Here is a 26,337-nt window from a genome sequence, read left to right on the forward strand (position 1 = left end):
CCTACAGAACTCCAAATAGACTGGACCAGAAAAGAAATTCCTTCTGACACATAATAATCAAAACAACAAATGCACTAAATAAAGATAGAATACTAAAACAGTAAAGGAAAAAGGTCAAGTAACATAGAAAGGCAAGCCTATCAGAACTACACCAGATTTTTCACCAGAGACTGTGAAAGCCAGAAGAGCCTGGACAGATGTTATACAGACACTAAGAGAACACAAATGCCAGCCCAGGCTACTATACTCAGCCAAATTTTCAATTACCATAGATGGAGAAACCAAAGTATTCCATGACAAAACCAAATTCACACAATATCTTTCCAAGAATGCAGCCCTTCAAAAAAAAAAAAAAGATGGAAAAATACAACACAAGGAGGGAAACTACACCATAGAAAAAGCAAGAAAGAACTCTTCTTTCAACAAACCCCAAAGAAGATAGCCACACAAACATAATTCCACCTCTTACAACAAAAGTAACAGGGAATACCCAACAGTCACTGGTCTTTAATATCTCTTAATATCAATGGACTCAATTCTCCAGTAAAAAGACATAGAGTAATAGACTGGATACATAAAGAGAACCCAGGATTTTGCTGCATACAGGAAACCCACCTCAGTGACAAAGACAGACACTACCTCAGACTAAAAGGCTGGAAAAATTTTTCCAAGCAAATATTTCCAGGAATAACGCTGTAGTTTCCTATTCTCCTATGAAATAAAATCAACTTACAACCAAAAGTATCATTTTTTAAGGATAAGGAATGTCACTTCATACTTGTCAAAGGATAAATCAACAAAGATGAACTCACAATTCTGAACATCTATGCTCCAAATACAAGGGCACCAAAATTCATAAAAGAAACTTTACTAAAGCTCAAAGTACATACTGTACCCCACATAATAACAGTGGGAGACTTCAACACCCCACTCTCAGCAACGAACAGATCCTGGAAACATAAACAAAACAGAGACACTGTGAAACTAACAGAAGTTGTGAAAAAATCGATTTAACAGAGATCTATATCTATGGATATCTATAGAACATTTTATCCTAAACCAAAAGAATATTCCTTCTTCTCACCACCTCATGATGACTTCTTCAAAACTGATATATAATGGGTCACAAAACAGGCTTCAACAGATATAAAAATATTTATATAAACTCATGCATCCTATAAAGTCACCACGGACTAAGGCTGATCTTCAATAATAATATAAATAATTGAAAACCTTCATATATGTGGAAGGTGAACAACAATCTACTCAATGATAACTCCATCAAGGAAGAAATAAAGAAAGAAATTAAAGACTTTTTAGAGTTTAATGAAAATGAAGCTACAAGATATCCAAACTTATGGGACACAATGAAAGCATTCCTAAGAGGAAAACTCATAGTTCTGAGTGCCTCGCAAAAGAAATGAGAGAGCATACACTAGCAGCCTGGCAGCACACATAAAAGTTCTAAAACAAATGGAAGCCAATTCACCCAAGAGGAGTAGAAGGCAGGTAATAATCAAACTCAGGGTTAAAATCAACCAAGTGGAATCCAAAAGAACTATACAAAGAATCAACCAAACCAGGAGCTGGTTCTTTGAGAAAATCAACAGGATAGATAAACCCTTAGCTGGACTAAAGAGAGGGCACAGAGTCAGTACCCAAATTAACAAAACCAGAAATGAAAAGGGAGACATAACAACAGAAACTTAGGAAATCCAAAAAAATCATCAAATCCTACTACAAAAGCCTATACTCAACAAAACTGGAAAATCTGGATGAAATGGACAATTATCTAGACAGATATCAGGTATCCAATTTAAATGAGGATCAGATAATTCCTGTAAAAACTCCCATAACCCTTAAAGAAATAGAAACAGTCATTAATAGTCTCCCAATCAAAAAACGTCCAGGACCTGATGGGTTTAGTACAGAATTCTATCAGACCTTCAAAGAAGACCTAATACCAACACTCTTCAAACCATTATGCAAAATCAAAAGAGAAGGAACACTATTCAATTTGTTCTACAAAGCCACAATTACACTTATACCCAAAGCATACAAAGACCCAATGAAGAAAGGAAACTTCAGACCAATTTCACTTATGAATATTGATGCAAAAATACTCAATAACACTCTGGTAAAAACAATCCAAAATCCAGGATATCGAAAATCTGTTTTCAACAATAAAGAACTTCATGGGGAATCATCCCCGAACTCAAGCTGTATTATAAAGAAATAGTGATAAAAATGTATGGTAATGGTACAGAGACAATGACTTCATGAAATTCACAGGCAAATGGATGGATCTAAAATATATCATCCTGTGTGAGGTAACACAATTCCAAAAGAACAAACATGGTATTCACTCACTGATAAGTGGATACTAGCCTAAAAGCTCAGAATACCCAAAATGTAATTCACATACCACATGAAGCTCAAGAAGAAGGAAGAGGAAAGTGTGGGTGTTTTAGTCCTTCTTAGAATGGGGAACAAAATACTCCTGGGAGGAAATATGGAGACAAAGTGCAGAGCAGAGACTGAAGGAATGACCACCTAGAGTCTGTCCAACCTGTGGATCCATCCCATATACAGACACCAAACCCAGTCACTATTGTGGATGCCAACAAGTGCTTGCTGACAGGAGCCTAATTGGCTGTCTCCTGAGAGGCTCTGCCAGAGCTTGGCAAGAACAGAGGCTGATGCTCACAGCCAACCATCAGACTGATCATGGGGTCCCCAGTGGAGGAGTTAGAGGAAGGACTGAAAGAGCTGAAGGGTTTGCAACCTTATAGGAAAAACAACAATATGAACCAACCAGACCCCCTAAAGCACCCAGGGACTAAGCCACCAACCAAAGAGGGGGGACCCATGGCTCCAGCTGCATATGTAGCAGAGGATGGTCTTGTCAGACATCGGTGGGAGGAGAGGTCTTTGGTCCTGTGAAGGCTCCAAGCCCCAGTGTAGGCAAATGCCAGGGTGGGGAGGTGGGAGTGGGTGGGTGGGGGAACACTCTCATAGAAGCACAGGGAGGGCTAATGGAATAGGGCTTTTCTGGGGTGAAACCAGAAAAGGGCTAATATTTAAAATGTAAATAAAGATAATATTGAATAAAAATAAATAAATAAAAAATAATTAAAATAAAAATATTCACATAATACTATGTATAAATTGTAATAAGTCATTCAGATGTCATATAGTATATTAACTAATATTTCCTAATATATAAATTATGTTAATACTATGTAGTTATAAACAAATTATATATCCAAAAATGTACCTTCAAATTTTCCCAGAATATTTTGTACTGGAGATCTGTGAAGAAATTAAAGTTTTAAAAAGTAAGGATTTGAGGGATATAGTTTGATGGCTCAGCTTTTGCTAAAAGCAGGACGATGAGAGTTGGATCCACAGCATTACACCCTTCAAGAAAACCATTCAAATTAAGGATTAATCTTACGGAATTCTTGTTTGGTATATACATTATATGCCAAATATTAATATAGATTACTTGCTATACAATCAATTAAACTTTTCTGGAAGTACTTACACTAAGAAGGAAATAATAAGTTTGAACATATTACCCTGTATCTCCAACTATTCCTTCAGGATTTGCATTCCCATCATCATGAGTTACTGGATTCTGTACTGGGTTGGTAATAAAACAAGATATTAAAACAATTACTTTATTTTGCAAATTTTAATGAAACACTTTGTGATCGTACAGGCATAGTGCCAACATTAGGTTTTAAAGCAGATCTATGATTTGTCTAGAAGTTAAATAAAATCAAGTAATGTCTAATTGTCATCTAAAAATATGTTTTAAGCTATTTATTTATTTACATGTGATTAAATACAAGAGATACAGTATGAGATTTTCGATCTCCATTACAAGCCTAATTAGAATAACTGAGAAAAAAAGGAAGTGTAACATCAATGCCCAACATTAGATATCTGGTACCTTCAATAAGGTCCAATTCTGGAGCACTCCCATCTTGCTGTTCATCACTTGACAAGTTCCAGTTTTCCATTGGTGTCTCTAGAGACTATTCAAAATGCTGCCTTTCCACTAAGAAACTTACGTTTTCTGATTAAGAATAAAAAGAAATTTTTCAAGCCATTTGAATCCAAAAAAAATCACTTAAAACTAATAAAATTAAATATAAAATAACATTAAGAAATTATTTTTTTAAAAACAGCACTTCATAATTGCATGAAGAGTTTAAAGATAAAAACCATATTTCTATTACCCTCTGATTTAATACTAAAGACCTTAAACATGGAACAGAATAGTTGGTTTCAAAGATAGCCATTGATAACCTAAACTTTAATATGTACACATTTTTAAAAAGAATTATTTAAGTTGAATAAAGTATTTTGGGCTTCCTCACTATAAAGGACTAAGAGTTTGTTATTTTTCAGTTTAAAACTCTCTCTCTCTCTCTCTCTCTCTCTCTCTCTCTCTCTCTCATAAACACACACACACACACACACACACACACTATGATGGCTTTAACTGTGACTTCAAGTGGGTTTATATCTAATCATAGGAGGATCTGCATTTTGGTCCCATTCCTGCTAGGTTTTTGATAAATTTGAGCAAATGTGTCTGCATGTCTGCATCTCAATCTCCAAATAAATTCATAGTTGCTATTATCACAAGCAAGCTCCTCAATCTTTTTCATCGCAATACAAATCTAAAGCAAATCTAAAATATAAAGTTCTGCCTGGCTGGACACATATTTTACTGCTACAGCAAGAAGCTCTGGGTTCAATCTTCAACAACGAAAAAACAAACAAAAATTTAAAAATAAAAAATTAAAAAGGCATATTTCCTCAGGCCCCAGTACATTTGTAAGAGTGAGGACATCAGTTTGATGGCGAGTCCAAGCTGCACATGAGGTATCAGACACTCTGAGATACAGAGTTAGAGCTCACTTCCCTAAACCAACACAACACACAAATAAACACAGCCTGTCCTGAATTATGTCTGAAGTCCCAGTACTTCTGAGGCTGAGAGGAGCCTCTGGATATGGCGGCAGTTTGGAGCCTATCTATACAAATTTCGGCAATCGGCCTTTCAATACCAGGTAGAGGAAAATGAAGACTGGTCTTCAGTTTGTTTTTAATCTATTCCTGGCCGGCAGCAGCAGCAGCAGCACAGAAAAGGTTCTAGTCTGTTTCCACCACTAACTGACTTCCAGTTTACTCACACCTCACATCCCCAGGCCCCCGAGCAGACTTTCAGGGTCTCCAATTCCCTGGCCTTCCTGCTTTCTGCTAGGTGCTGTCTGTTCAGACTCCTGCCCTTAGCGAAGTTCTCCGTTTTTCTCCACAGAGGCCTAGGTGGGTAAAGTCGATTGTGAACCCGGAAGTAGTACCATCCCGAGTCCAGTGAGCGTAACCTCCTCTCCTTACTCCCGAAGTAACACCTCTGCCCCTGCACCTTCACCTCACCCAGACCCCCAGCTGAACCAGTATTAACCATCTTTCAGCAGGTCACTGACTCCCTCCACAGAGACTTCTCCCTACCATGCTTCCTCACGAACTTCGCTTCCTCAAGGACTCGGCTTGGTGGCCACCACAAAGCATACTGGGTAACAGAGTTGGGACAGCGGGAAAACAGTCTCAGCCAAGCCCCTTGCTGATTGGCCGTGTTTGCACATGCGTACTAAGGGTTAGACAGGCTCTATCCCTCTTCTGTCATTGAAGCAGCAAAAAGGAGGTAGTATTTCAGCTGCCACTACTACCCAGAGACTTTCCATTTTCCAAGTTTGCAATACTAACTCGAAAGTTAAAATAAATTGAATCCCCCAAAAGACTCTCGTACTTTGTTTCAGTTGAAGGTGCTGTCCTGTGTAATTTTATATTGTTTCATTTATTTAACTAACGTGTTTTTGCATGTTTGTATTTATACAACATGCATGTCTGGTGCTCGTAGAAATTAGAAGAGGATGCCTAATCCCATGGAAATAGAATTAAAATCGGCTGTGAGCCGTTATGTGGGTCCTAGATACTAAACCTTGGTTCTCTCCAAGAGCAACAAGTGCTCTTAATTTCTAAGCCATCTTTCCATCCCTGTCCTGTGTGTGTTTTAAGGTACGCTGGATCATTTCTCTTGATAGGTGTTTATTTTTACTATACAGCAGACATTATAAAAATATGACACTTCCTAATATTGTCTATTTCCAGAAAAAGCAAAAACAAACAAACAAACAAAACAAAACCCCCCAAAACCCACATACTTTTAATGGATTGTGTAAATCATAAAAAGAGTTTCTGCAAAAATGATGTGTATACATTTCAATATATGTGTGCTTAAGGAGGCCAGAAATAGACATCTGCTGTATTCTCAATTATATTCCTACTTATTTTTTTTTTATTTTGTGTTTTATTTAATTTTTTTTTTTTTTGGGTTTTTTGCGACAGGCTTTCTCTGTCTAGCCCTGGTTGTCCTGGAACTCACCCTGTAGACCAGGGTGGCCTCAAACACAGAAATTCCCCTGCCTCTGCCTCTAAACTGCTGGGATTAAAGGCATGTGCCACCACTGCTTGTCCCAACTTATATCTTGAGACAGGGTCTCTCTGAATCTGCAGCTCACCAATGCCACTAGACTGGGTAGCCAGCAAGCTGTCTCCACCTACTCAGCATTGGGCTGCAGCCTGTATTTTTAAAGTGGATTCTAGGCCCCCACCTTAAGTCCATATACTTTCAAGGTAAGCTCTTTACCAAAAGAGCTATCTCTCTAGACCCTCTGCGAGGTTTGTTCTGTTGCTGTAGCTAATGTCTCTATTTTTTCTTTTTTTCTTTTTGTATTTCTGTAATCATGCCTAAGTTTAGGCTCCTAAAATGCTTAGTGCCGGTTTTGTTTGTTTCTTTACAACAGCAAATTGGATTGCTTGCTCACTTTACAATTTGCAGTTAATTGGGCAAACTGGACAAACTAACATTTCATTTGCTAGGCTTGTTGTTAGGTTTTTGTTAATTTGGTGGATTGGTTGGTCTCTTTTTTTTGCCACTGAAGATGAAACTCATAGCTTTTACATGATGCTGTGCCAATGAGCTACATCTTCAGCTAATCTTTAGGTCTGAATGCTGGGTGAGAAGTCACCTGTATGTGTTTTTAAGAAAACTACATTTACTGTGAAACCTAAAATTATCCCCCTATACTATAGAGTCTATAGACATCTGATGCCCTCTTCTGGCCTCTTCAAACAACAGGCAAATATCTCCAAAAACATATACCTCCAGATTTATCCAACATACTGTCTAGTTCATCTCTGTGAAGAAAGGGCAATAAAAAAATTAAAGGTAGAAATATAGTCGACTGGAAGGGCATTTGCCTAGCACACACAAAACTCTACACAGAAACTTCTTTAATTATTTATAATACATGTATAATTTTTGGTTTGGAACAAATGTCATATGCATATAAAATACATGGTGGAAAACCAAAGTGAACCTGTATTATTTACTTTTAAGAATTCATACATTTATACCTCACAGTCCTTTCTTCATAACTCTCCCACTCTTGCTGAGATCCTTCTTTTTCCCAGATGTTCCTCCTCTTATTTTTATGATGTTCCTCCTTTTGTTTGTGTGTATATCTGGGAAGATCTCATGCAGGTAGTCCTATTGTTTTAGTTGCTATGTGTTTGTGATCACAAGGTCTCAATGACACCAAGCTGGGCTTTAGCTCAATATATATCTGCTTCTGACCTTGAATTGCTGATCTTCCTGAATCTACTTCTCCAGTGAAGGGATCACAAACACTACTTTTGAAGTACTCTATTGACCTAGCAAAAATTTTTGAAGATATTTCCACATATCTTCATCTGTTTTTATGTGAGGTGATATATTCTCATCTTTGTCAAATGCTGGGCTCTTTACTGTATTGACAATAGAAAATGGAAATATATGAAAGTATGCTATATTAGCAATAGTTAATAAAGTACTATCGATTTGCATTTCCCTGGAAAAAATGCCCACGTGAGTTTTTGAAACAGCTTTTAGAAATGAAATAATTACATCCAGGAAATCCAGGACACAAGGAGAAAACAAAACTTAAGGATAATAGGTATTGATGAGAGGTAAGATTTCCAAATTAAAGGGCCAGTGAATATCTTCAACAAAGCTCTAGAAGAAATTTTCCCTAACCTATGGAAAGAGATTCCCACGAACATACAACGAAGCCTACAGAACTCCAAATAATTTGGACCAGAAAAGAAATTCTGGCCATCACATAATAACTAAAACAACAAATGCACTAAACGAAGGAAGAATATTAAAAGCAGTAAGGGGAAAAGTTCAAGTAATATATAAAGGCAGACCTATCAGAATTATACCTAACTTCTCCTCAGAGACTATGAAAGCCAGAAGATCCAGGACAGATGTCATACAGACCCTAAGAGAGGACAAATTCCAGCCTAGGCTACTATACCCAACAAAACTCTTTTACCATAGATGGAGAAACCAAGCTATTCTATGACAAAACCAAATTTACACACTATCTTCCAACAAATACAGTCATGCTAAGGATAATAAAGGGAAAACTCCAATACAAGGAGGGAAATTACACTCTAGAATAGCAAGAAAGTAATCTTGCACCAAACCTAAAAGAAGATAGCAACATGAACAAAATTCCAACTCTAACATCAAAAATAACATGAAGCAACAACGATTTTTCCTTAAGACCTCTTAATATCAGTGGAATAAATTTCCCAATAAAAAGACATAGAATAACAGACTGGATAAATAATACTCCTCTTGGGCATATAACCAGAAGATGTTGCCACTTGTAATAAGGACACATGCTTCACTATGTTCATGGCATCCTTATTTATAATAGCAAGAAGCCGAAAAGAACACAGATGTCCCTATTCAGAGGAATGGATACAGAAAATGTGGTACATTTACACCATGAATTACTACACAGTTATTAAAAACAATGAATTCATGAAATTCTTAGACAAATGGATGGATCTGGATGATATCTTCCTAAGTGAGATAACCCAATCACAAAAGAACACACATGATATGCACTCACTGATAAGTGGATATTATCCCAGAAGCTCCGAATAGCCAAGATAAAATTTGCAAAACCCATGAAACTCAGGAAGAAAGAAGACCAATGTGTGGATATGTTGTTCCTTCTTAGAATGGGGAACAAAATACCTATGGAAGGAGTTACAGAGACAAAGTTTGGAGCTGAGACTGAAGGAATCCAGAGACTGCCTCATTCTGGGATCCATTCCATAAACAACCACCAAACACAGACAGTATTGAAGCTGCCAACAAGAGCTTGGGGACAAGAGACTGATATAGATGTCTCCTGAGAGGATCTGCCAGTGCCTGGCAAATACAGAAGTAGATGCTCACAAACATCCATTGGACTGAGCACTAGGGTCCCCAATGATGGAGCTAGAGAAAGTACCCAAGGAGCTTAAGGAGTTTGCAGCCCCCTAGGAGGAAGAACAGTATGAACTAACCATTACCCCCAGAGTTCCCTGGGACTAAACCACCAATCAAAGAAAACACATGGTGGGACTTATGGCTCCAGCTGCATATGTAGCAGAGAATGGCCTCGTCGGTCATCAATGGGAGGAGAGGCCCTTGGTCCTGTAAAGGTCCTATGCCCCAGTATTGTAGAATGCCTTTGCCAGGAAATGGGAGTGGGTGTGTTGGGGAGCAGGGGGAGAGGGGAGAGGTCAGGGTATTTTTGGAGGGGAAACTAGAAAAGGGGATAACATTTGAAATGTAAATAAAGAAAATATATAATAGAAAAAGAAATGACATAATTTATTTGCAGATTTTATGAAATAAATTCATGTTTTGCTAACATATTATAGGAACAACGTTCTGGTCTTTTCCTGGGATAAAACCATAGCAAGTTATTGTTTCTCAACATACTGTGACAACATTGCCAAGAGAAGGTTTATGTGCTGCTAAAACTCAGGTATAGGAGTATATAGATATAGGTAAAATTAGAAATGAAGTATATGAAGACTCTTAGCAAAGACTTCTTCCATTTCAGGTGACTAGCTAAAAGTCTAAGGAACTGCAGGACACAATCAATACCCAACACTGGATATGCTATACCCTCAGAAAGAGCCTCCTCCACAACATTTATGTCATCTTCTTCATTATCAAAGTCAAGAAGTGATAAGTATTCTTCCTTTGGTATCACCATCACTTTCTTAAGAGCCATTCTTCTCTTAAGCACTCAGATGCCTTCTTAGTTAAAAAAAATAAAATAAAATAAAAAGGAAAAAAAGAAAAGAAAAACCCATAGTTATCTTAATCCAAAAGTATCATTTAAATAGTTAAAAATGTCAAAAATCAAATAATTATCTTAGATCAATGAAAGATCATTTCTTTTGTTTTTTTTTAACACGTATATTTTTAATAATTTGTCTTTATCAGAGAGTTTTGTATACGTATTCAATATGGTGATACACACACACACACACACACACACACACACACACATATATATATATATATATATATATATATATGCACTTCCCCTTACCATTTCCTCCATGTATCCCATTTATCATGTCCTTCTTTCTCCCCACTTTGTTTTAAAAACTTCTTTAACTCTCTTCTTTAAAAAACCCCTTTAGAACCAAAGTTAATAATCTGTCATTTCTCAGTTTAAAAAAAGGCAAAAACAGGCCAACCTTTAATATGTGAGTCCTCCCCTTCCATCAAAAGACGATGAGCAAAATGTGTTTGCATTTAAACTTTGAGGCATCTGAAGTTTGGTCCTAACTCCTGCAGAATCTTTTTAAACAAAACATCAGCAATTTCGTTTTTCATTGTATCTCATAAGATAAACTCACAGTACTATCCAGAAAGATAACGAACATGGTAACTATATATTCATGTCAGGAAGACACAATGCTCCGTCTACAACAAACACCACCACCACCACCATGCACACAGAAAGTCCTTATATTGGAGGAACTTGGGATTGGGGAAAGGTGAGGATTTCAAACATCTGAAGACTGTAAATTCAAGGCCAGGCCAAGCCAGGCCAGCCTGAGCTACAAAGGAAGATCCCATCCTACAGAACTAAAACTGAGAGAAAAAGCTGAACTTGGTGGTGCAAGTCTTTAATCCCAATACATGGGCGATTAAGACAGGAGGATCCATGGTCAGAATCCTTCCCAGATTACTTATTAATATTTTGCAATGTCTCCTCTTCTTCTTTTCATTCATTCTTCCTATGCCACTCCCCTGTCTGCAATGTCCATGCAGTCTATATCAAAAGAACACATCATGAATAAGACAATGAAGAGGGAGGAATCCTCAGTTTGTTTCTAAGGGATCCCTGACAGCACACAGGACAAGCTCCAAGTTGGACCCTAAGACTCATTACTGCACACAGGACAAGTGCCAAGGCTCATCACCCATGTCTCCCTAATCCCGGACCCCCAGTCCTGCAGCCTGCTCTCTGATCATATCCACAGGCTCCAAGATTGTGTCCTCCAAGGGTTCACAATCCTCTAAGGCCCTGGCCTGTTCAATCCTCTGCCATGAATACAGTACTCCATCTTCATTTTACCCCCAGAAGTCATAGGAAATGGCAATTAGGAGGCTTTTTCTCACATAGTGACCTCCTTAAGATGCCCCGCCCCGTCACACTTAGATTAAGTCCAACAACCCTGATCAGAGCTGATTATCGCTTACAGGTTATCTCAGAGGTGAACACCTTCACAACTGCACCCTTCCGCGCTGGTAAAAAAAAAAAAAAAAAAAAAAAAAAGGTAAAAAACCTTTGTCAGCAGCGATGCCCCTACAGAGGCTTCTGAGGACCCTTTGTGATGCCAGTTGGAGAAAACCAGTCTCACCCAGGGACCGCGCTGATTGGCTGAATATACCCTGTGCATGCATACATGGAGTTCCCAGCACTATCACTTTGAAGGGAATTTTCAGGAGGTGGGAATGAGCTACCAGCTTTAAGACAAATGATTTCCAGTTTCTGGGTTTATGAGCCCTTTCAGACTTGAAAAACTTGAACAAATGTGTAACATATGAAACACTACAAAAGGCACTACTTTATTTCAACTGTAGAGGCTCTTGTACTCAAGTTTTGTTTTTATTTATTTATGTGCTTAAACATTTAACATGTGTGGACTTTTTCTGCATGTACATATGCACACCACAAGAGTTTATTCTGTCCTAAGGGATCAGAAGGGAGCATCCAGATCCCCTCTATCCCCTGGTACCCTCCTGTCTCCACCTTCCTAGTACTGACCTTGATTACAAGAGTGTGCTAGGCCCTGCAGGCCCTCTCTCTCACTTATGCCTGTTTCCTACAGAGGCTGGCAGAGTGTACTGATACTCTGAAACTTTAGTTGTGCATAACCTGAGAGTCATGATGTGGATGCTTTGTACCTAGTCCTCTGCATAGAAAAGGTGCTTTTATAACAGCTGAGTCATTTGCAGACTTTTTGTGCCCCAGTACAGGGGAACGCCAGGGCCAAAAAGTGAAAGTGGGTGGGTGGGGAGTGGGGTGGAGGGTATGGGGGACTTTTGGGATAGCATTGGAAATGTAAATGAGGAAAATAACTAGTAAAATATAAAAACAAAAAATAAAAAATAAAAACAAAACAAACAAACAAAAAACAGCTGAGTCATTTTTCCAACCACTATTTGTGCAGTTATTTGCACTCCTCTGGCCTCTTCAGGTACCAGGCATACATCTGGTGTGTTTAAATTTATGTTGACCCAAGACATACACATACACACACACACACACACACACACACACACACACACACACACACACACACACGCACACACTGATATATTTTTAAAATTTGCATATTTCTCTATAACTCTTTCTGTCCTATTTCATGCCTTTTCCAGCTTCCTTGTGAGGCGTATTCTTTTTGTTTTTGTTTGTTTGTTTGTTGGGTTTTTAAAAGAAATTTTTACTAGATATTTTCTTCCTTTACATTTCAAATGCTGTCTCAAAAGTCCCCTATACCCACACGCCAGTCATGCCCTGCTCCCCTACCCATCCACTCCCACTTCTTGGCCCTGGCATTCCCCTGTACTGGGGCATATAAAGTTTTCTAGACCAAGGGGCCTCTCTTCTCTATGATGGCCGACTAGGCCATCTTCTGCTACATATGAAGCTAGAGACACAAGCTCTGGGGCTACTGGTTAGTTCATATTGTTGTTCCACCTATAGGGTTGCAGACCCCTTCAGCTCCATGGGTACTTTCTCTAGCTCCTCCATTGGGGGCCCTGTTTTCCATCCAATAGATGACTGTGAACATCCACTTGTGTATTTACCAGGAACTGACATATCCTCATAAGAGATAGCTATATCAGGGCCCTTTCAGCAAAATCTTGCTGGCATATTGAATAGTATATGGGTTTGGTGGCTGATTATGGGATGGATCCCTGGATGGGGTAGTCTCTGGATGGTCCATCCTTTTGTCTAGTTCCAAACTTTGTTTCTGTAACACTTTCTTTTTTTTATTAGGTATTTTCCTTATTTACATTTCCAATGCTATACAAAGAGTCCCCAATACACTCCCCCCCCACTCCCCTACCCACCCACTCCCACATTTTGGCCCTGGCATTGCCCTGTACTGGGGCATATAAAGTTTGCAAGTCCTATGGGCCTCTCTTTCCAGTGATGACCTACTAGGCCATCTTTTGATACATATGCAGCTAGAGTCAAGAGCTCTGGGGTACTGGTTAGTTCATAATGTTGTTCCACCTATAGGGTTGCAGTTCCCTTTAGCTCCTTGGGTACTTTCTGTAGCTCCTCCATTGGGGGCCCTGTGATCCATTCAATAGGTGACTGTGAATATCCACTTCTGTGTTTGCTAGGCCCCGGCATTGTCTCACAAGAGACAGCTGTATCTGGGTCCTTTCAGCAAATTCTTGCTAGTGTATGCAATGGTTTGGAGTTGTGATGAAAGGATGGACCATCTAAAGACTGCCATATCCAGGGATCCATCCCATAATCAGCTTCCAAACGCTGACACCATTGCATCCACTAGCAAGATTTTTCTGTAACACTTTCAATGGGTATTTTGTTCCCTATTCTAAGAAGGAGCGAAGTATCCCTGCGTTGGTTTTCCTTCTTCTTGATTTTCTTGTGTTTTGCAAATTGTATCTTGGTTATTCTAAGTTTCTGGGTTAATATCCACTTATCAGTGAGTGCATTTCAAGTGACTTCTTTTGTGACTGGGTTACCTCACTCAGGAAGATATCTTCCAGATACATCTCTCTGTCTAAGAATGTCATAAATCCATTGTTTTAATAGCTGAGTAGTACTCCATTGTGTAAATGTACCACATTTTCTGTATCCATTCCTCTGTTGAGGGACATCTGGGTTCTTTCCAGCTTCTTGCTATTATAAATAAGGCTGCTATGAACATACTAGAGCATGTTTCCTTATTACCGGTTGAAACATCTTCTGGGTATATGCCCAGGAGAGGAATTGCTGGATATTCCGGTAGTACTATGTCCAATTTTCTGAGGAACCGCCAGACTGATTTCCAGAGTGGTTGTACAAGCTTGCAATCCCACCAGCAATGGAAGAGTGTTCATCTTTCTCCACATCCTATCCAGCATCTGCTGTCACCTGAATTTTTTATCTTAGTCATTCTGACTGGTGTGAGGTAGAATCTCAGGGTTGTTTTTATTTGCACTTCCCTGATGATTAAGGATGTAGGACATTTTCTCAAGTGTTTCTCAGTTCTTCAGTATTATTCAGTTGAGAAATCTTTGTTGAGCTCTGTACCCCAGTTTTTAATAGGGTTATTTGAATTTCTGGAGCTCAGCTTCTTGAGCTCTTTGCATATATTGGACATTAGTCCCCTATCAGATTTAGGATTGGTAAAATTCCTTTCCCAAGATGTTGGTGGCCTTTTTGTCTTATTGACAGTATCTTTTGCCTTACAGAATCTTTGCAATTTTATGAGGTCTCACTTGTTGATTCTTGATCCTACAGCACAAGCCATTGATGTTCTGTTCAGGAATTTTCCCCCTGTGCCCATATTTTCGAGGCTTTCCCCCACTTTCTCCTCTATTAATTTTAGTGTCTCTGATTTTATGTGGAGGTCTTTGATCCTCTTAGACTTTTGCTTTGTACAAGGAGATAAGAATGGATCAATTCTCATTCTTCTACCACCAATCTCCTAAGCTCACATGTGCAGGTCATGGGCATGCCTGTCTTCTGGCTGTCCCTGCAGGCCACTGAAATCCGCATCAACTCTGTGGAGTTCAACCCTGACTTCCTGGGACAGATGATCCCCAAAGTGAAGTTGGAAGTGCTTGTGCAGGCAGCAGACACCTCAATCTTGGCTGAGGTACACAAAGAGCCCACTGATGACTATGAACAGGAAGAGATGTTTTTGAGGAAGATGCACCCACGTGTGGCTTGAGATTGATGTACTGGAGGGTGTTCTGCAATGCCCAGAATCTGATCATCTTTTCCCCATCATCCGCAGGATCACCAATATGCTGTTGAATGATGAGGAGACTGAGGTGTAACCTTACTAACCACCACACTGGGAGGTGGGAGTAGGTACGCAGGTTGAGGAACACTCTCATGGAAGCAGGGTGAGAAGGCATGGGATAGGGGGTTTCTGGGAGGGTGGGAAACTTTGAAAATGGACAACATGTGAAATGTAAATAAAGACAATATCCAATTAAAAAAAAGACCAACTAAAGTGTATACAGGGAGATGCCCATGTCTCTACCCGCATATGTAGCAGAGGATGGCCTAGTTGGACACCAGTGAGAGGAGAGGTTCCTGGTCCTGAGAAGGCTGGATGTCCCAGTGTAATGGAATGCCAGGACAGGGAAGCAGGAGTGGGTAGGTTGGTGAGTAGAGGAAGGAGGGATGGGATAGGGGGTTATGGAGGGGAAACCAGGAAAGGGGATTACATTTGAAATGTAAATAAGGAAAATATCTAATAAAATAAAATAAAATAAACCAACTGGGGAACAATAAGTTAATAGCAGAATAAACAATCAGAGAAGCCGGGCATGGTGGCACACACCTTTAATCCCTGCACTTGGGAGGCAGAAGCAGGGGAAGTTCTGAGTTCAAGGCCAGCCTGGTTTACATAAAGTTCCAGGACAGCCAGGGCTACACAGAGAAACCCTGCCATGAAAGAAAAAAACAAAACAAAACAAACAAACAAACAAACAAATAATAACAGAAAAGAAGGCAAAGCACACACAGGCATACAGAAGAGCACTGGTCCCAAAGACATCACTGTCCTAATGATACTACAGCACATTGTTTCACAAAACCGATTCTGAACATGCCCTCAGATAGGGCCTTTGACTATACTATCTAGGTTATCCCCATATGATCACAAGACATAAAAGGAAACTAGAAGATGAGTGCCAGAAGCAGATCTTAGACTGATGTCAAGGCCAGGCTGGGAGGCACACCATGCTTTCTGTTTTCAAGCTTCCAGTATGTGGTTCTCCACCTTCCTAATGCTACAAGTCCTTCATGTATCTACTTCCTTATGCTGTGTGAGCCTCAACCATGAGATTATTTTTTTTTGCTACTTCATAACTGTAATTTCCTACTGTTGTGAATCATAACATAAACATCTGACATACAGATAGTCTTAGACAACTCCTGTGAAAGCCTCACAAGGACTCACAACCTACAGGTTTCCAGTCATGGTGCCAGGCACTAGTAAAACTAGCCATCCCCTTGGTTTTTACTCTTTCTGCCTTCAAGGACTGTACTAGAATAGATGTGCTCTATTTTAGTTGTCTAAGCATGTGATCATCTGTAACACTAACTGGAAAAACACATACCCAAGTGGATGAGAGAGTATATTTTTCCTGCCCTGGAATCCTGGCAGATTTGATTCAGCTCTAATCAAATAGAAAAGAAAGGATGCTTGATGAATTCCTACCCAAAGTCTTTGGAGACAACCGGGATTCCATTTTGTTCTCATGGAGAATGGGGGAGGATCAATGCTCCATTAAAAAGGTCCTTACATTCCCTAATTTGATGCCTGCCTGTGTATTTGAGTGTGTTATGTACTTTTGTCTGCTGTGTGTTGTGTTCTGTGTTCTTGGCTACTAACTCTAGGGTCCTTACCATACTTGCAAAATGAAACTCTGCTTGAAAACCTTTCATATTTGTCCTCTGTATACAATATGATTCTTTAAAAAAAATCAGTTTTTGTGTCCTTTGTACCAACATCTACATTTTTGGGAAAATACTTTTAATTGAAAATACATCTTTTCATTCAGTACATTCTGATTACTGTCCCCCCCAACTCCTTCTACATTCTCTCTACTTCTCCACCTACCCAAATTCACACCTTTCTTTTTCCCTTTATTAGAATACAAACAGGCATCTAAATAATAATGATACAAATTATGATACTAATAATAACAATAATGATGATAAAGATACAATAAAAACAAATGAACCAGAATAGAACAAAGCAAACAGAATAAAAAGAGCCAATAAAAGCACAAGAAATATACATGTAGACACAGAGACATACATGTTCACACACACTCAGAAATCCCTTAAAAATACAAAACTGGAAACCATAATATATAAACAAAGGGCACCTAAGGTTTTCTTTTTCTTAAAGAAACCTGCCAATACCTTATTACATAAAGATCCTCCAAGACTGTCATTCAGTTTGTTTTGCATTAACCATGCAATGCTGAGCTAGAGGCTTAGATTTAAGCATTGTTTGCATACCCAGTAATACCCTAGTGGAAAAATGAATCTTTCCTTCCGAAGCTACAAACTGGACATAACTTCTGGGTTAAAGATAGGGGCGTGTATCCACTTCCCTCACATTGCTGGGGCTCTTTCTGTCCTAGACCTTGCAGGCACTGTGGATATAGATGCTGCTACAGTCTCTTTGAGTTCAATACATCTGTGCTTAGAAGGCCTTGGGGTGAGAGTTTTAACCACTTCCCCCTATGGAAATGACAGGATGATAAACAATATCAGTCGCTCATTGAAACTTTGGTTGCTACATTTTCTATTCTCATGCTGGTTTGCAGCATGACCACCTTCATAGGCTATGTGAGTTTTGACATGATGAATGAACAGGCACGTTTCAGAGGCTGTAAAGAAGTAAAGCTCAAGGAATGTAGGAGATGGCTCACTGGGTAAGGGGACTTGCCACTCAAGTCTGAGTGCCTAAACTTCATCTCTGAAATATATACATGGTAGTAGAAGAGGATTGGCTCTTCCACATTGTCCTGCAATCTCAACATATGTGCTGTGGTGTGTGAATCGTTACACACATATGTACACACTGAGACACATGCACACACAATGTAAATACATTAAAATGTATAAAATAATATAAAAACAAGCCGACCTCCAACAGGAAGTCTAGGAGAGACTACAGATATAGGACTTGGAGCTTGTTTGTTTCCTACAAACCTCCCATGAAGACGGGAGGTTTTACACATACTTTCCCACAAGTAAGTCTTGGCTTGAAGCACTTGCCTGGGATTCCTAAAGAGTTGGTTTTTCTTGCCACATCTGTAGAAGCCTCTGTGTATTCTGAGTGCACTAGATGCTGCTGAATCAGGAAAATCCACATACAACATAAAACTCCTCACAACTGCTGAAGGCAGGCCCTCCTTTCTTTCTTTTACTCTAGAAGTCTCTTTTCCATTTTCTAAACAACGGACAGTAGTAGTTTCCTTTCTGATGAACATGCCTCTGGTATAGTTAAGTAAATTTATTAGTTTCAAGTCAGAAATACTGTATAAGTTCGTTTCCAGAAAGGTCAAGTAGAATAGAATTTGTGTTGTGTATTACTAACTGAGACGCCAATTTATAACCACAGAGCACTTTGAGGTGAGTGAAAAATATTTTTAAATTTATAAAATGTGTAATATTCCATACCAAATTTTCTATCAGACTGGTTTTATATGTCAGATCAATCAAAAATAAACAGGCAACTGCCAAACAATTAATGCATACAATATGGCAACAAATTGAAATAAAATGCTTATATAGAAATGGAAAAAGTTGAACAAGCTTTTATGCGATCTGCTTAATAGTATAAGTAAGAGAAACATCAGTTTTCTTCACATGCTCAGAATTTATGAGGGGAAAAACATCCATGTGAGAATCCACTTATATATACACAAAACTAAGCAAGATCCTCATAATTAAAATTATGGGTGTGTACACAATGTCTGATTTAATTTCTGTCATAGGAGATAAAGCCCTGTTACTGCTGGCTCATTAGTGTCACTGTATTATTAGTATTATTATTAGTATTGTTGTTGTTGTTCTTGTTGTTGTTGTTGTTCTTAAATAATTTAAATTTAAAATTTATTACATTTCCGTAGATGACATTCAAGAAATGTGTAAAACTTTCCATATTGACCAGGGACAAATGACTCTGCTCTAAAGTGCCAGCTCTCATTACCCATATTGTTATCCAGTGACAGTGTGCACAAGCAGTCCTGAGCGCCTGACAAAGTTGTCCTTTAGTTTCTCATTTAGCTCACAGCAGCATCTGTAAACCATTGCCAAGTTCAGAGGCTCAGAATCTGCAGTTTCATTGACCAGCTCCTCATTGATGACAGAAACTGTGGCTATGTTCTCTGTTTATAGTTTATTCCTCATGATGAAGGAAGAGTTGAAAGCAAGAAACTGATGCTCTAAAGGGCTTATCATGAAACCTCCCTGGGAAATGCTAAGTTATGCAAAACTGTAATTTGACTAAAAGAGCACTGTGTCCACCAGTCCTGGAAGATGTAGAAACTGTAAAAGTATTAATGAGAAAAAAGTAAAGCTGTACTTGTAATATAATGAAGAGTTGATGGTTACGGAGGTTGCATTTTTCTTAAGATTTGTTCACCTAGCCTGCCTCCCACTGAGCTCTATTTCCATAGCAAATGGGGTGCAATTCTGCCAGGCCTTGTCTATCATCAATAAGAGTGGATGAGTAGTCTTACTGCAACTACAATTGCCAAGACTGAGTGCTATCATGGGAGATCTCCTGCTTTCTGAAGAGAAAGTGAGGAGGAGTGGACTGGGGAGGCAGCAGGGGAGGAGAGGACAGGGAGCAGAGAAGGAAAACTAGGTTTGGGATGTTAATTGTTTAATTAATTAAAAAATCGGCTCCAGGCCAGATTCTTTTGGTGTTAGATAAAACTCATCTCACACGATTATTATCAAGGAGCTTTTTATTCTCTGAGTTCCTGGAGTGAATTCACACTGCTGTGTGTGTGTGTGTGTGTGTGTGTTTGTGTGTGATATGTGTGCAGGGCCCAAGGAGTGAATTCACACTGCTCTGTGTGTGTGTCTGTGTGTTTGTGTGTGATATGTGTGCAGGGCCCAAGGAGTGAATTCACACTGCTCTGTGTGTGTGTGTTTGTGTGTGATATGTGTGCAGGGCCCAAGCAGACCAGAAGACCTGGAGATACAGGTAGGTTTTTTTTTCTGAGACAGGATTTGTCTGTTTACCCCTGGCCCTAGCTGTCCTGAAACTCACTCTGTAGACCAGGCTGGCCTCGAACTCAGAAATCTGCCTGCCTATGTCTCCGAAGTGCTGGGATTGAAGGTGTGCACCACCACTGCCTGGCAACAGGCAGTTTTTGAGCTACATTGGGTGCTATAAACACAACATGGGTTCTTCTGAAGGTTAACATGTACTGTTGACCATTGAGCAATCTCTCCCTTCACAGTGCAAAGAATAACAAGGATGGATAAAGTAGAAAAAATTCTGTACAATAGATAAGAGGGGTTATCTATAATTGTATAAGAGTTCAATAGTCACAATAAAAAGTAAAACAGCTCAGTCTGGACATATGTATACAAACTGCCAAGTACCTTCAACAATGCACACAAGCAATTCAATGAAGGAAGGCTAGATTTCTCAATAGATGATGAGGAGCCAATTGGACACTGTGATGAGTGTTCTTGGTTGTTAACTTGACTATATCTGGAATTAACTAAAACCCAAATGACTGGGTAAGACTGTAAAGGAATTTTTTCTTAATAATTTGAAATGGTAAGATCCATTTTGAATCTGTACCTTTCAAGTAGGAAAAGCCACCTTTCTCCTGGCACACAGCTATATAAAAGTTCTGCAGCCTATATAAAAGACGTGAAAGAAGAAAGTTTGTTTTCTTTGCCTGTTTGCCCTCGTTGGCAAGTCCATTCCTTCACTCACCTTACAACCCATTTTTCAGAATTCCAGAATACACTGAAGACCACCTGTGACATTCAGTCTCACTGAATGATCGACGATTGGATTCTTAGAACATCATTTGGTAGGCAGCTGTTGTTGGACCACACCCTGTAATTCACTTTAATAAACTAAAATATATATATAATAAAGTATATTATATAATAAAGATAGTACAAATAATAAAATATATTACACATAACAATAAATTATATATATCACAGATTTGATATATATGTATATATATTTATATATATATATACATAATATATATATACATATATATATATATGTATATATATATATATATATTTGTGCTGTACCTTATGTTTCCATAGAGAGTCTTGACTCAAAATAGGAAAAATAATCAGTATCAGGCTCAGCCTCAACTTCATTCAAATTGGCATGGTTTTTTAGTGTAAGTACAAAAGAAAAGATTTAGGAAAACTTAAAGTTATCTATGGCTAAGGGAGTTAAGAGTTCTAGATTTCATGGCAGAAACATTCATTCTAACAGGAACAACTAATCCTCACTAAAATTAGGAACTTTTATGGTGATCCGGGTGGTGGTGGTGGTGGTGGTTGTGGTGGTGGTGGTGTTGGTGCATGGTTTAACCCCAGCTCTTGTAAGGCAAAGGTAGGTGAGTTTGTGGTCAGCCTGGTCTATAGAGTGAGCTTAAGGACAGCCAGATTTGCACAGAGAGATTGCATCTTGAAAAAGAAAAACAAAACAAATAAACCAAAAAACAAAAATAACGTAGAAAGGAACTATTATTCTGTAGAATCCCATGGAATGAAGATAAAAAGAGTAGTTTAACAGATAATTAACTGCAAGCCAAACATCTGATGAAACGTCAGAATCCAGAAAATAGAAGTTCCTGATTCAATAGTGAAGAAGCAATCTAAATCAATTATAGCCCAACAGGGGATTTCTCCCAGGGTGTATTTTTCACGAGCACAGACCAGATTACACAACGTATACACAAAGGAAAGGAGTTATCTTTACCTAGAGAGGTGGTTAGCTTGTAGATGTCAAGCATTACCTCACTGTAGAGTGTCTTCTGGGAAGGGTTCACTATAGCCCATTCTTCGTCATAGAATTGCAATCCAACATCTTCAAATGTTAACAAGTCCTGAAGAAGAGAATGGAATTGAATTTAATACTGTAGCAGAAGCAGTTGTAGTACCTGCCTGTGAATCATGGCATAGGCTGCATGCTGAAGAAATTATCAGTGAAGAAAGAGAAACTGAGATGACCAGAAGTAGGCAAGTGGTTGTGAAATATTCAGTTTCCACTCTGATCATGCCAAGTCTAGTCACCTGGAGATCAGTAAGGTTGAATGTACCCCAGAAGACTAGGGTCTTAGCAGCAGGGAAAAACTAAAATGAGGCAGCCTGAAAAAGTGAAATGTTAAAATAAGATAAAACAATAACAAAAAGCAATCTGACTTTCTCCAGCCCCTCTACGGTCCAGTTGCTTCCTTGGCTACTTAACACCACCAAATCACTAGAAAACACTAGTGTTGGGCACATTGGTGTGTTGCTCTAAAGCTGCCTTGATCATTTTCTTTCTTGGGTGCTATCCTTCATGAAGTGATTTCCCTCTTTTCCTTCTCTGTAAAATATAAAGGACTGAACTTAAAAGCAATTTCTGGAGAGATATATGAGTTCCACCCTCTCTCTCTAAGATCCAGTTACCACGAGACAGCCAAAATAAACTCTGCCTGACATTCTTAGGTTGGATTCTGAAAGAGGTGGTTTCTGTTGTCACTGGAGGTGTCACTTAGTTCCCCATTCACTAGCATCACCTAGAACATGGCACTAGGTTACACCGGCCAGTGGAAGGCCTCATCTCTCAACTCATGGATGTATTTTCAAAAAAGGATACTGGTCCCAGCATCTATTCTACCTCTAGAGAACACAAATGCCAGCCCAGGCTCCTATACTGAACAAAACTCTCAATTACCATAGACGGAGAAAACAATATATTCCATGACAAAACCAATTTTATACAAAATCTTTCCATAAATTCAGCCCTAGAAAGGATAGTAGATGAAAAACACCAACACAAGGAGTGAAACTACACCTTAGAAGAAGCAAGAAAGTAATATTTCAACAAATCCACACAAACCTAATTCCACCTCTAACAAGAAAATTAATAGGAAGTAACAATCACTTTTCCTTAATATCTATTAATATGAAAATTAATATTACCAACATAACCTAACTGATTGAAATTCAAAAAGAAGAGGAATTAGAAATTGGCCTGCTGTCATTCTCTTGTCTCTAATTTGGTAAATGGGATTAATAGGTCCAATATTGGACAATCCATATACACTTTCTGCTTGTTTGTACATAACAGGGTCTTGCTGTGTGTCTTGAAATCATGCTTCCCCTATCTCAGCCTCTCTATTAGTAGGATTGTTTATTTGATGTTTTTACACTATACTATGGTTTTCAGAACAGCTTACGTATTTCAAAGCTATTTATACAGACAAAATAAATGTGGACAATTAATTTGGGAGATGGCTTATAAGAGAACAGCAAAGAGTGAGAATGAAGGCTTTGCTTGATATATATAATTGTTGTATAAATTCTGAAGAAGAGGACTTTATAGGTTACACTTTTTAAAATTTTTTATTAATTTAGGTATTTTCTTCATTTACAATGATACCCTGAAAGTCCCCTAAACCCTCCCCCCACTCACCTCCCCCCTCCCACTTCTTGGCCCTGGCATTCCCCTTACTGAGGCATATTAATTTTGCAAGAACAATGAGCCTCTCTTTCCAATGATGGCCAACTAGGCCATCTTCTGATACATATGCAGCTAGAGACATGAGCTCTGAGGGGTACTGGTTAGCTCATATTGTTGTTCCACCTATAGGGTTGCAGACCCCTTTAGCTCATTGGGTACTTTCTCTAGCTCCTCCATTGGGGGCCCTGTGACCAATCCAATAGCTGACTGTGAGCATCCACTTCTGTGTTTGCTAGGCCCCGGCATAGCCTCTCAAGAGACAGCTATATCAGGGTCCTTTCAGCAAAATCTTGCTAGTGTGTGCAATGGTGTCAGCATTTGGAGGCTGATTATGGGATGAAATCCCGGGTACAGCAGTCTCTAGATGGTCCATTCTTTCGTCTCAGCTCCAATTTTTGTCTCTGTAACTCCTTCCATGGGTGTTTTGTTCCCAATTCTAAGAAGGGGCAAAGTGTTTCCTCTTCGTTCTGCATGAGTTTCATGTGTTTTGCAAATTGTATCTTGTATCTTGGGTATTCTAAGTTTCTGGGCTAATATCCACTTATCAGTGAGGACATATCATGAGAGTTCTTTTGTGATTGTGTTACCTCACTCAGGATGATGCCCTCCAGGTCCATCCATTTGCCTAGGAATTTCATAAATTCATTCTTTTTAATAGCTGAGTAGTACTCCATTGTGTAATTGTACCACATTTTCTGTATCCATTCCTCTGTTGAGGGGCATCTGGGTTCTTTCCAGATTCTGGCTATTACAAATAAGGCTGCTATGAACATAGTGGAGCATGTGTCCTTCTTACCAAGGTTGGGACATCTTCTGGATATATGCCCAGGAGAGGTATTGCAGGATCCTCCGGTAGTACTATGTCCAATTTTCTGAAGAACCACCAGACTGATTTCCAGAGTGGTTGTACAAGCTTGCAATCCCACCAAAAATGGAGGAGTGTTCCTCTTTCTCCACATCCTCGCCAGCATCTGCTGTCACCTGAATTTTTGATCTTAGCCATTCTCACTGGTGTGAGATGGAATCTCAGGGTTGTTTTGATTTGCATTTCTCTGATGATTAAGGATGCTGAACATTTTCTCAGGTGCTTCTCAGCCATTCAGTACTCCTCAGGTGAGAATTCTTTGTTTAGCTGTGAGTCCCATTTTTTAATGGGGTTATTTGATTTTCTGGAGTCCACCTTCTTGATTTCTTTATATATATATTGGATATTAGTCCCCTATCTGATTTAGGATAGGTAAAGATCCTTTCCCAATCTGTTGGTGGCCTTTTTGTCTTATTGACGGTGTCTTTTGCCTTACAGAAGCTTTGAAATTTTATGAGATCCCATTTGTTGATTCTCGATCTTAAAGCACAAGTCATTGCTGTTCTATTCAGGAATTTTTCCCCTGTGCCCATATCTTCGAGGCTTTTCCCGACTTTCTCCTCTATAAGTTTCACTGTGTCTGGTTTTATGTGGAGTTCCTTGATCCACTTACAATTGACCTTAGTACAAGGAGATAGGAAACAACACCCTTCTCAATAGTCACAAATAATATAAAATACCTTGGCGTGACTCTAACTCAGGAAGTGAAAGATCTGTATGATTAAAACTTCAAGTCTCTGAAGAAAGAAATTAAAGAAGATCTCAGAAGATGCTCATGGATTGGCAGGATCAATATAGTAAAAATGGCTATCTTGCCAAAAGCAATCAAGAGATTCAATACAATCCCCATTAAAATTCTAACTCAATTCTTCAATGAATTAGAAAGGGCAATCTGCAAATTCATCTGGAATAACAAAAAAACCTAGGATAGCAAAAACTCTTCTCAAGGATAAAAGAACCTCTGGTGGAATCACCATGCCTGACCTAAAGCTGTACTACAGAGCAATTGTGATAAAAACTGCATGGTACTGGTACAGCGACAGACAAGTATACCGATGGAATAGAATTGAAGACCCAAAATGAACCCACACACCTATGGTCACTTGATCTTTGACAAGGGAGCTAAAACCTTCCAGTGGAAAAAAGACAGCATTTTCAACAAATGGTGCTGGCACAACTGGCAGTTATCATGTAGAAGAATGCGAATTGATCCATTCCTATCTCCTTGTACTAAGGTCAAATCTATAGGTTACTCTTATTCTGAGATGAATGCTTTTTTTTTTTTATTTATATTTTTATTACATATTTTCCTCAATTACATTTCCAATACTATCCCAAAAGTCCCCCATAGCGCCCCCCGCTTCCCTACCCACCCATTCCCATTCTTTTGGCCCTGGCATTCCCCTATATTGGGGCATATAAAGTTTGCAAGTCCAATGGGCCTCTCTTTCCAGTGATGGCCGACTAGGCCATCTTTCGATACATATGCAGCTAGAGACAAGAGCTCCAGGGTTCTGGTTAGT

At 39.0% G+C, this 26,337-nt stretch overlaps 1 protein-coding gene and 1 pseudogene across 1 annotated transcript in view; one reads left to right on the top strand and one right to left on the bottom strand.

Annotated features, from left to right (window-relative positions):
• LOC110288669 (X-linked lymphocyte-regulated protein PM1-like) overlaps positions 1-10,205 on the bottom strand; it is a 38,021-nt gene extending 27,816 nt beyond the window's left edge. Inside the window, exons 1-6 of the mRNA XM_085837733.1 lie at positions 10,097-10,205; positions 7,824-7,887; positions 7,244-7,278; positions 3,959-4,084; positions 3,582-3,645; positions 3,278-3,312 (exon numbers count right to left, since the gene is read on the bottom strand). Of these exons, the coding sequence (XP_085693859.1) occupies positions 3,278-3,312; positions 3,582-3,645; positions 3,959-4,028 (169 nt within the window). The 5' untranslated portion in view covers positions 4,029-4,084; positions 7,244-7,278; positions 7,824-7,887; positions 10,097-10,205. The remainder of the gene's footprint in view (positions 1-3,277; positions 3,313-3,581; positions 3,646-3,958; positions 4,085-7,243; positions 7,279-7,823; positions 7,888-10,096) is intronic.
• A 1,423-nt stretch (positions 10,206-11,628) lies between these two features.
• On the top strand, positions 11,629-15,523 carry LOC110288670 (multifunctional methyltransferase subunit TRM112-like protein pseudogene; annotated as a pseudogene).
• Positions 15,524-26,337: the final 10,814 nt, after the last annotated feature.

Source organism: Mus caroli, unplaced genomic scaffold (assembly GCF_978045245.1).
Source record: "Mus caroli unplaced genomic scaffold, Mus_caroli_1 scaffold_5, whole genome shotgun sequence".
In the NCBI taxonomy this organism is placed as follows: domain Eukaryota; kingdom Metazoa; phylum Chordata; class Mammalia; order Rodentia; family Muridae; genus Mus; species Mus caroli.